The 12,044-nt window shown below is 42.4% G+C and overlaps 1 protein-coding gene across 1 annotated transcript in view; it reads right to left on the reverse strand.

Moving 5' to 3' along the window:
• LOC132766844 (urea transporter 2-like) overlaps positions 1 to 12,044 on the reverse strand; it is a 40,186-nt gene that overhangs the window by 15,956 nt on the left and 12,186 nt on the right. The window contains exons 3-5 of the mRNA XM_060761205.2: positions 10,974 to 11,163; positions 8,673 to 8,801; positions 2,812 to 3,004 (exon numbers count right to left, since the gene is read on the reverse strand). Coding sequence (XP_060617188.2) covers positions 2,812 to 3,004; positions 8,673 to 8,801; positions 10,974 to 11,163 — 512 coding nt within the window. The remainder of the gene's footprint in view (positions 1 to 2,811; positions 3,005 to 8,672; positions 8,802 to 10,973; positions 11,164 to 12,044) is intronic.

A 12,044-nucleotide genomic window follows, 5' to 3' on the forward strand; every position in this document is an offset into this window, starting at 1 on the left:
CAGGGAGCGGTCAACCCCTCTGTTTAAACAGCTCCACTGGCTGCCAATGAGTTTCCGGTCCCAATTCAAGGCACAGGTGATTACCTACAAAGCCTTAAATGGTTTGGGACCTGCCTATCTTTGCAATCACATCTTTCCCTATGAAGCAACACGAGCCCTAAGATCATCCGGAGAGACCCTCCTCTTGCTTCCACCTCCATCTCAGGTGCGTTTGGTGGGGAATGAAGGAGAAGGCCTTCTTAGTGGTGGCCCCCCGGCTCTGGAACTCTCTTCCTAGGGAGATCAGACTGTCACCTACCCTGTCCTCTTTCCGCAAGAACCTAAAAACATGGATGTTCCATTGTGCCTTTGATTAGGCAGTTCCAAAGAATTGGCCTTTTAATACCTAAGCCCTCTGCTCTACAATCCTAATGTTATAAAGCCCAAGGACATTACTCTCCCATCCCTGCCACTGAATTTTGCACTTTCCTTTAGTTCTATCTCTAGGAATTTTGCACAAACTCAGAGCCCTCTGAATTCAGCACTTTTATTGCTCTTATGGTACTGTTTTCATAATGTTATGTTTTATTGTGATATGTTTCTATTTGGTTTTGGGTTTTTATTTTATTTTATTGCATTCCATTTGAACTCTGTGCTCTCTGGGCTTGTTCCTTTCTAAACCGTTGTTGTTGTTGTTGTTGTTAATATTATTATATTACATATGAGCTTGTCCAAATTTTAAGATCTTCAAGGTAGGGCATTCTCTTGGTCCCACCACCATCACAAGGACTTCAGGCAAGGATGTAGGGCAGTGTTTCTCAACCTTCCTAGTGCCGTGACCCCTTAATACAGTTCCTCATGTTGTGGTGACCCCCAACCATAACATTATTTTTGTTGCTACTTCACAACTGTTATTTTGCTACTGTTACGAATTGTCATGTAAGTATCATATGCAGGATGTATTTTCATTCAATGGACCAAAGGTGGCACAAATACCCAATATGCCCAAATTCATATACCAGCAGGGTTGGGGGGTTGATTTAGTGATTTAGAATTTGTAGCTGCTGGGATTTATAGTTCACCTACAATCAAAGAGTATTCTGAACTCCACCAACGATGGAACTGAACCAAACTTGGCACACAGAACTTCCATGACCCGCAGAAAAGACGGGGTTTGGTGGGCCTTGACCTTGAGTTTGGGAGTTGTAGTTCACCTATATCCAGAGAGAACTGTGGACTCAAACAATGATGGATCTGGACCAAACTTAGCACGAATACTCAATTTGCCCAAATGTGAACACTGGTGGAGTTTTGGGGAAACAGACCTTGACATTTCAGAGTTGTAGTTTCTGAGATTTACAGTTCACCTACAATCAAAGAGCATTCTGAACCCCACCAATGACAGAATTGGGCCAAACTTCCCACATAGAGCCCCCATAACCAACAGAAAATACTGTGTTTTCTGGTGGTCATTAGTGACCCCTCTGATATTCTCTTGTGACCCCTCCAGGGTTCCCGACCCCAGGTTGAGAACCACTGATGTAGGGTATAATGATAGAATCCTATGTCCTCACCAGGATTTTCATGACTAACCAGATAACCAAACTCTTCTAATAGCCCCAACAAGATAGATCTGGGATACCATCCAGTGTTGCTGCCCGCATTTCCTCCACAGTAGCCCTGTCCTTTTTTCCCTTTTAATTCTCCAGGCAAGAGAGCAAAGTCTCTGAAATTCAGAATTCAGTGTTGGAAGGATTGTTTAGGTGTTATAACATCAATTAAGCCCAACCAGATGGTTATAATGCATGGTAATTCCAACTGTATACATCGGTATGATGGCAATAAAATTCCCAATAAAATTTAGAAGGCACATTTCCAACTATGTGGTGCTGAATGGCTGTGGAGTTGTCATGAAAAACAAACAACCACCATTTTTGTGGGCCAGAGTGCAATTTAGGTTATGTATGTGAATGGAATTTTTTAAAGCCAGATCTTTGACTCTGTTTTAGAAGCTTTCTTATATTGATGCATTTTAATTATGTGTGTTATATACGTTTAAGGTCTTGGAAAGATTTCCACCCAATGATCTTCAAACTTTGGTCCTATCGTTTTGCATTTCTACTCCCAGAAGCCCTAGCCAGCTTGTCCAATGGTCAGGAATTATGGAAGCTGAGGTCCAAAACACCGGGAGGACCAAAGTTTGGGAACGACTGCTCCTCTCCTTGGATCTGCTACCAATTTATCACCCCCATCACTCTATTCTCAATGTTTTTTTTAATATTTACATGAAACCTCTGAGAGGGATCATCCGTAGGCATGGGTCTCGGTATTATCAGTATGCTGATGACACCCAAATATATTTCTCCATGCCTTCCAAAACAGCCTCAGCTAAAGAGAGTTTGTCTCATCTGAATGAATGCCTGGAGGAGGTAATGGGTTGGATGAGAGCAAACAAATTGAAACTGAATCCAGACAAAACAGAGGTGCTTGCTATCAAGGGTCCTAATCTGGGAATGGAGGTGTGTCACCCACCACTTCTGAAAGACTGTGTTCACAGCTTGGGAATACTCCTGGATCTTTCTCTCTAAATGTCAGCCCAGGTAAATGTGACGGTCAGGAGCGCTTACTATCGGCTTCGGCTGATATGCCAACTACACCTCTTCCTAGATTTGGAGGACCTAAAGATGGTAGTGCACACTCTCAAGGTTGGACTTTTGCAATGAGCTTTATATTGGACTACTTCTGTACCAAGTTCAGAAATTCCAACTGGTTCAAAATCCTTGACCTTAAATGCCCATGTTTCAGATATGTATATGTTTAAAATTGCCTTACCAAAGAAACCTGGACCTCTGACCAAGTGACGTTGGGTACTGAGTTTACAGGCTCGATGAGCGTTGTGGGGAAGAAGAGGTTGTAGTGTCCAGCAGCAGCTATGAAGAGGCTCAGAGCCAAGTTGAAAGGCAAAGTGAACACTGGCAGGTCCCATTTGCTGAAGACAGAAGCCAAAGCGCTTGTGAAAAGCGGGCTGGAAAGGAAGAAGAGAAGTTATGGCTAAGCAAAATGTCTTCTAATCACTACCAGACGCATGGACTTGCATAATTGTCATTCCCAATCCTAGAATCATAGAATCAAAGAATCAAAGAGTTGGAAGAGACCTCATGGGCCATCCAGTCCAACCCCCTGCCAGGAAGCAGGAATATCCTGGGGAATTCTGGCTCCTGTAGCTCTTGTGAGAAGTCAAGAGATTTCTAGCAGAATTGTGAGAGGAAGCCACAGGGAGGAGGGAGCAAGCTTGTTTTCTGCTTCCTTGGAGACAAGGACGCGAAATAATGGCTTCAAACTACAAGAAAGGAGATTCCATCTGAACATGAGGAAGAACTTCCTGACTGTGAGAGCCGTTCAGCAGTGGAACTCTCTGCCCTGGAGTGTGGTGGAGGCTCCTTCTTTGGAAGCTTTTAAACAGAGGCTGGATGGCCATCTGTCAGGGGTGATTTGAATGCAATATTCCTGCTTCTTGGCAGGGGGTTGGACTGGATGGCCCATGAGGTTTCTTCCAACTCTTTGATTCTATGATTCTATGATTCTATGAATCTCTTCAAACAACAACTGTAGGTTCTCTTGAAAGCAGTCAACACAGTTAACCTTCTAAAAATGTGGAATGAGGCCAATGCATGGGACTTATATGCATGGGACTTATGTGCATTGCATTGTGACCAATGTGATACAAGTCCCATTCTGTAATGATCCCATTGGGCATTGATCCCATTGAGTCTCAGTTACTTTACTGGCTTTACTATATAGTAAAGTAACACCTCTACTCGATATGGATATTACAGTTCTTATTTCAGCAAGTGTAAGTCAACCCACAAAAACATAACACCACAGTATGATTGCGGCTTCCGATTGCATGTTTCAGAAACTTGACATATTTTCCCGCTCTAGTATTTTTTGCAAGCAATGATAATTACTACAATGTATTATTTGTAATTCTAGGTGCAAAGATTACTGCAGATGCAGACTGTGGCCAGGAAATCAGAAGACGCTTCCTTCTTGGGAGGAGAGCAATGTCCAATCTCGATAAAATAGTAAAGAGTAGAGACATCAGACTGGCAACAAAGATCCGCCTAGTCAAAGCCATGGTATTCCCTGTAGTAACCTACGGATGTGAGAGCTGGACCTTAGGGAAGGCTGAGCGAAGGAAGATCGATGCTTTTGAGCTGTGGTGTTGGAGGAAAGTTCTGAGAGTGCCTTGGACTGCGAGAAGATCCAACCAGTCCATCCTCCAGGAAATAAAGCCCGACTGCTCTTTGGAGGGAAGGATACTAGAGACAAAGTTGAAGTACTTTGGCCACATCATGAGGAGACAGCAAAGCCTAGAGAAGACAATGATGCTGGGGAAAGTGGAAGGCAAAAGGAAGAGGGGCCGACCAAGGACAAGATGGATGGATGGCATCCTTGAAGTGACTGGACTGACCCTGAAGGAGCTGGGAGTGGTGACGGCCGACAGGGAGCTCTGGCGTGGGCTGGTCCATGAGGTCACGAAGAGTCGGAGACAACTGAACGAATGAACAACAACAATTATTTCCAAACTTTGATCAGATTCAATTTGTGCACAATCCTTTAATTTTGAGAAAACTCCAAGGAAGACCTTGAAACCATAGTTTCTTTATAAAGAAACACAAGAGAAAGTGAAAACAAAGGGATGGTTGTTGCAGCTGAAGAAACACTAGCCATCGGGCCAAAAGAGAGCACATTTATGGTCTTAGGAGATCCATATAACATTTTATTTTATTTTTGGCATGGTGATTACACCTCTCATTTATCATAATGAAGAACGATCATTACAGTAGCGCACATAACCTGTGGTAAAACAAACATCATGTTGTAAATGTGTTTCGACGTGACTTTTCATGCGTGCATTGTCAGGAGAAAACAAAACACATATATACAGATTTAAAATGAAGAGAAAGCAAACAAGTTCAAAGCCCTTTGCAGAACCACGTCAATGCAAATAATCTTACAGGAAAAGAAAACAAGGAAAGAGAGAATGTTTAGCTGTTTAAGCAGGTGTGGTGTGGCATAGCACACGCATCAAAAGGGGTTTTGTGGGTCAACTTAGGCAGAAAAAACGAAATGCAAAGATACAGAATGGGGGACGCTTGGTTTGTTAACAGGACGTGTGAAAAAGATCTTGGAGTCCTTGTGGACAACAAGTTAAACATGAGCCAACAATGTGATACAGCGGCAAAAAAAAAAAAAAAAAGCCAATGGGATTTTGGCCTGCATCAATAGTAGTCTAGTGTCTATATTGAGGGAAGTCATGCTCCCCATGCTCTATTCTGCCTTGGTTAGACCACACCTGGAATATTGTGTCCAATTCTGGGCACCACAATTCAAGAGAGATATTGTCAAGCTGGAATGTGTCCAGAGGAGGGCAACTAAAATGATCAAGGGTCTGGAGAACAAGCCCTATGAGGAGCAGCTTAAAGAGCTGGGCATGTTTAGCCTGCAGAAGAGAAGGCTGAGAGGAGATATGATAGCCATGTATAAATACGTGAGAGGAAGTCATAGGGAGGAGGGAGCAAGCTTGTTTTCTGCTTCCCTGGAGACTAGGAGGTGGAACAATGGCTTCAAACGACAAGAAAGGAGATTCCATCTGAAGATTAGGAAGAACTTCCTGACTGTGAGAGCTGTTGAGCAGTGGAACTCTCTGCCCTGGAATGTGGTGGAGGCTCCTTCTTTGGAGGCTTTTAAACAGAGGTTGGATGACCATCTGTCGGGGGTGATTTGAATGCAATTTTCCTGCTTCTTGGCAGAATGGGGTTGGATTGGATGGCCCATGAGGTTTCTTACAACTCTGTGATTCTATTATTCAAAATGTAAATTGTAGACCCCATTTTTTTCAGCTGCACCAGAACCCTAAAGCCCCTACCCCATTATTTTAAAAATTTATGAAATTTTCAAGCAATTCGTGTCTGAAAATTGTGTTGAAAATGCTCCAAATGTGTGAAAACACATGAAATCACCACATAATACCTGACTACTACAAATAGCTCTATTTTCCTTGTGGTCCTTCTTAAAAGGGTGGAATGAAATGATCCAGTGTTCCTGCTGGCTGCTATTCAAAAAGTTGGTTTCTTTTGTGGTGTGTGTGTAGCTAGAGATGCATGTACACAGTGTAGAATTAGTCTAGTTTGACACCACTTGAATTGCCAAGGCTGAATACTATAGAATCTTGGGATTTGTAGTATTTTGAGAGACAGCACTACTTGGCAGAGAAGACCACAAAATTCTCAATATACAAAAGTGAAGGATGCAGCTCAGATTCTACATGACTAACCTGAGGTGCACCTACATTGTAGAATCAATATTTGACCCCATGTTAACTGAGATGTCTTGGTGCTATGGAATCCTGGAAGTTGAAGTTTTACCAGATTTTGGGCCTTTCCTGCCAAATAATTTTGGGTTTTTTTTTTTGTCGTGTCAGGAGTGACTTGAGAAACTGCAATTTGCTTCTGGTGTGAGAGAATTGGCTGTCTGCAAGGACGTTGCCCAGGGGACGCCTGGATGTTTTCATGTTTTCACCATCCTTGTGGGAGGCTTCTCTCATGTCCCTGCATGAGGAGCTGGAGCTGATAGAGGGAGCTCATCCATGCGCTCCCCGGATTCGAACCAGCGAACTGTCGGTCCTGCCAGCACAGGGGTTTAACCCACTGTGCCACTGGGGGCTCCAAGAGTTTTGGTGTCTCAACAAACTACAAATCCCAAGCTGCCATAGCATTGAGCCTGAACAGTTAAAGTGGAGTCAGATTGCATTCATTCTACAGTGGAGATGCACCCATGGTGTAGGATTAGGGAAAGGAAATTGGATTCTGTTGTCCAAGGAGCTGTCCAACATTGACATGGGAGATCAGTTGAAATCCTTACTTGTCCCTGAAGCTTGCTGGTTGATGCATATCTATCACTGTCTCTTAGGGTACACACTTACCACTTAATGTGAGATGAAAGTGGCAGAGGAGGAAGTGATTTGAACATGGCTATCATCACCTGTCAAGCTCAGGAACTTTCCTGAGGATTAGGCAGTACTTATATTAACCGGAGAAGTTGGCTTAGACCTGTTTCCATGATCTGCAGTATCCATGCAGTGTTATGGCAGTAGGGCAGTGGTTCTCAACCTGTGGATCCCCAGGTGTTTTGGCCTACAACTCCCAGAAACCCCACCCAGTTTACCAGCTGTTAGGATTTCTGGGAGCTGAAGGCCAAAACAACTGGGGACTCACAGACTGAGAACCACTGCAGTAGAGAACTGGAGTTTTTCTTCCCAACCCCCCTTCCACAATGCACATGTGTGGATCACCAAAGCTCCCATCGCTTAACTGGTTTTGCCTTATAATGTGGCTTATACCAACATGCACTGATGTACATTATGGACCCTATTTTGGTGTATTTTGCTCATCCCTTTTTAAGGCGTTCCTATATCCATTTGTGTTGTGTGTCATTAAAGTATCACGTTTTTGAGATGCTTTCAGTCCACATTAAGTGGGAAGAGTAGATGCTTCCTCAGTGTGACTCTTCTTTACAGAAGAGAAGATAACAAGGGTGTGGTGAAGTGTGAATTTTAACCTACAGTCATGTATAATTATAGGTAGGTGTTTAAAGGGGTAAGCATTTAAAATAGCATAACTAGGGGGATGGTAGCCAGCTCAGCTCACTCTGAAATGGGCTGCCATGGAAAAAGGGGAGGAGCCAACTGCCACTTGGCAAGAGCAAGCATTTTAAAATAGGCAGTCTGTGGTCAGAGAACCACAGGGAAAGCTGGTTCTACTGTGTTGAGAATCAGGAAGGTTTAGGCTTTTAGCCTGTGTGGTTCAGATAGGTCAAGTTGACTTATTTAGATTAGTAGTTAGGGTTTGAGCAAAAAGGGGAAGAGAACCCCAGTAAGAATCTTTACTGTAACAGAGATAACAGAGGGAAAGAATAGGCGAGTACCTGGAGTGATCTGTTAAGGAAAGAAACACATTTTGAAGGAAATAAGTTTAAAACCTGTCTAGTGGAAAGAACAGTACTCTTTAGAGTTGTTTTAGGGAAGGTTATAAATGTAATCACTAAAGGAATGTACCTCTAAGAGTTAAGAAACATTGAAACCATTAAGCTTCAATAAACTTATTACAGTTTCTCTTAAATCCAAGTCTCTGTTTCGTATACTTTCGAGTCAAGCCGTGCTACACTTCAAAGGAAGATAAACAACATACTACAGGCTAGTGGCTGTGTTATCGATTTTGTAGATTCATTACAAGTTGTAGGAAACCCTGACAAATCGGTAACATCCCTTCAACTGGTGGCGTCGTTACAAAGGGGTGCAAGATTCATGCAAACCACTGATTTTGGAAGCTGAACAGGCTGGGACCTTATTAATCCTTAGTGAGGACATCATCATGGACTATCAACCATCTCCAGCAAAACCTAGCAAAGAACCCTGTCTGGAACGCTAGAGAAGATGCTATTAAATGAAGTATATTTGACTTTGAATCCTTACATTTTGTACATATTTCAAAATGTTTTCAATTAATTTAATAGTGTTAACTATTTCATGGGTTCTCCCCTTTGTGTATTATACAGTGTTTTATTTTTTCCTCATTCTACAATATTTGGAGAAAGGTGATACATTAAAAGTTCAAGACTGCGGGACTCACCATGTCATGGACACAAGGGCCACAGGAAGCAAAAGCCACCAATAGTATTCGCCGTTGTCTGAGAATACAGCCATTAGCATCCCGACCAAGACCCCGTTGTAGCCATAGAGTCCTGCCGCAATAGCCGACCTGCATCAGGATGAGAAACAACCCAAAATGCTTAATGCCTTATTGTTTTCTGACAGTTAAGAAGTGAAACTCTCTAGCCAAGGAATGCTGGCATAAGAGTGGGATGTTACTTTTGTAACACTTAGAGACTTTATTTATTTATACCACTCTCTTATAATTTTGTTTTGAAATGATTATGGTATATAACAAATCTATTTTATATTACATTTCACATTACTTGGATGCTTTTCTAATTAAGGAATGCAGCTTGATTCATTGCAAGTGCTTGGCTTGTTTTGGCAGCTCTGTAAGCTGTTGAAAAAGTTTTGTTGATTTTTCCTTGGCTCCTACCTACATTTCCCCCCCAAAGATAAAGTGCCTTACAGAAAATAAATCTTATGAAGTTTTAGGAAGGAGGTCAGCAGGTATTTTCAGATGCCTTTATCGAAAAACAACCTCTTTTATGTTCAAGAACATGCTGTCCTCCAGTTGGTTCTGATGAATTATTGAAATGAATACATCTGGGATGATTCTATGCTATAATGACATGACAACAGTTATTCGTTAAACCTCTGTGCTGGCAGGACTGAAGACCGACAGGTCACAGGTTCGAATCCGGGGAGAGGCGGATGAGCTCCCTCTATCAGCTCTAGCTCCTCATGCGGGGGCATGAGAGAAGCCTCCCACAAGGATGATAAAAAACATCAAATTATCCAGGCATCCCCTGGGCAACGTCCTTGCAGATGGCCAATTCTCTCACACCAGGATCGACTTGCAGTCGCTCCTGACATGACAAAAAAAAAAGCTATTCGTTTTGTATTTTACTTTAGCCTCCCCGCCCCCACAGAGTTTCAGAACTTAAAATAATTCTATTATTGCAATACATTGTCTCCATCTTTAACTGATGGCACAACGTTTTTCTTGGTGTCTTGGTTTTTAAGCCTCTTCCTGGGGCTATTTGGAGGCATTGATTCAGAAAATTGCATTGGGTAGACCACCTTAGTTCTAGTTTCTTAGATATGGTTATCATTATTGTCTATGGCAGTGGTTCTCAACCTGTGGGTCCCCAGATGTTTTGGCCTTCAACTCCCAGAAATCTTAACAGTTGGTAAACTGGCTGGGATTTCTGGGAGTTGTAGGCCAAAACACCTGGGGACCCACAGGTTGAGAACCACTGGTCTATGGGCAGGCAACTGAAGACTGGTATATGTCATAAGTTCTGCATCTCAAAAACTAGAGCTGATAGGGGAAAACTGGTGCCATGTTTGGAATCAACAAGTCAAATATATCCAGAAAGAGGTCTAATATTCAGATTTTAAGGCCTGCTCCTGGGGTTATTTACGGCATTGATTCAAAAAATTCCATAAGGTAGACCACCTCAGTTCTAGTTTCTTAGGTATGGTTATCATTATTGATTATGGGTGAGCAACTGAAAACTGGTATATGTCATATGTTCTGTATCTCAAAAACTAGAGCTGATAGGGACAAAACCGGTGCCATTTTTGGAATCAGCAGATCAAATATACCCAGAAAAAGGTCTAATATTCGAGGCACCAAAAGTGTTGGCCAGTGTAATAGTACCTTGATTGGTTAGTCCCAATGAAAACACTATTATTGAACCTCATGTGGGGGGATCCCATTGACTGCATTGGTCTCCAATTGAAGAACTCAATCTCCCAAAGCAGTGGTTCTCAACCTATGGGTCCCCAGGTGTTTTGGCCTACAACTCCCAGAAATCCCAGCCAGTTTACCAGCTGTTAGGATTTCTGGGAGTTGAAGGCCAAAACATCTGGGAACCCACAGGTTGAGAACCACTGTTCTAAAGGCACCAGATCCCATCTGATTCTGGAAGATAAGAAGAGTCAGGTGCAGTAGGCTACATTTCACAGGCAAAACCAACCTCTAGGCTAGGACAGTGCTTCTCAGCCTGTGGGTCCCCAGGTGTTTTGAGGACCCACAGGTTGAGAACCCACAGGTTGAGAACCACTGACATCTGAGGACCCACAGGTTGAGAACCACTGACCTAGGAAAATCCTATGGAGTTCATGGGGTCACCATAAATGGACAAGCAACTAGAAAACATTCACACCCTTGTTGAGATTGACAACATGGTTCCTTGTCTTTTTCATAGGTTCTGTTGAGCTTGTTAAAGAAGGGAAGGGTCAAAGAAACTCAAGTGAAGGTCATACTTACCTTTCTTGGCACAGAATCAGTGCTGTTAATGTTGAGACGATGACACCAATGCAACATGTGAGGGCTATCCAAGGGCTCTGGACCAGAAACCCAGCCAACATGATCAAGCCACTGAGTGGATTGCTGACAAACATCACCTGAGACACTCCACGCAGGATCCAGTCAATAAATTGGAAAAACACAGGCTTATCTGAAAGATATCCACGAAGGAATCAAGACATGTAAGCTAAGATGGGTTCTCCACATATGAACATTGCAAATAAATGCACCATACTCTGTACATGGCTGGAAGGGACACAATGCATAAATTCTTGCTGAAGCTTTAAGTTGTTAAGTCTCATTCATACCTGGACTGGAGTGAACCTGGAATAAAATACTCCAAGAATCTCCCAATCATGGGTCATATTGGCTAAAAATAGTGGAAGTTCTAGTAAAAATGGCAAAAATGATCGGTTTGACACCATTGTAATTGCTATTCATCAAAGGACTGGAATCTTAGGATATGTAGTTTGGTGAGCCACCAGAACTTTTGGGCAGAGAAGGCTAAAGGCCTTGTAAAACTACAGCTTCTAGAATTCTGTAGTATTGAGTCATGGCAGTTAAAGTGGGGTCAAACTGTATTAATTCTGTAGTGTAGATACACTCCAGTTTGGTTGTGTGGATTCCGACGTACATTTTTAACTTTTGTGTGTTGTGAATTTTAGCTATTGCGCTGAGTTATAAACATGGAAAACATTGAGGTAAAAATAAATAGAATAATAACAGTAGATATCAAATTGCTATAAGTGTGTGTATGGATACACACCTGAAGCAAGCCTTTTGTGCATGGCTAGGTGCTGTTTAATTCTCTCCACCCATTTCCTCATCTAAATGTATTGCTCTGTATCTGGATAACCTACTAAATCAACTTTTTGCACTGGCATCATGTACTTTTAATTTTTTTGCATGGTTCATATATCCATTTTTTTGGAAGTGGACGCCTAGGGAAGAGTTTTAGATTTCTTCCATCTACCGTATTCCTGATCTAGATACCAACCCAACTAACTCATAAGTGAAAAAAGAAAGTATGTA

Source organism: Anolis sagrei, chromosome 2 (genome assembly GCF_037176765.1).
Source record: "Anolis sagrei isolate rAnoSag1 chromosome 2, rAnoSag1.mat, whole genome shotgun sequence".
Lineage (NCBI taxonomy): Eukaryota > Metazoa > Chordata > Lepidosauria > Squamata > Dactyloidae > Anolis > Anolis sagrei.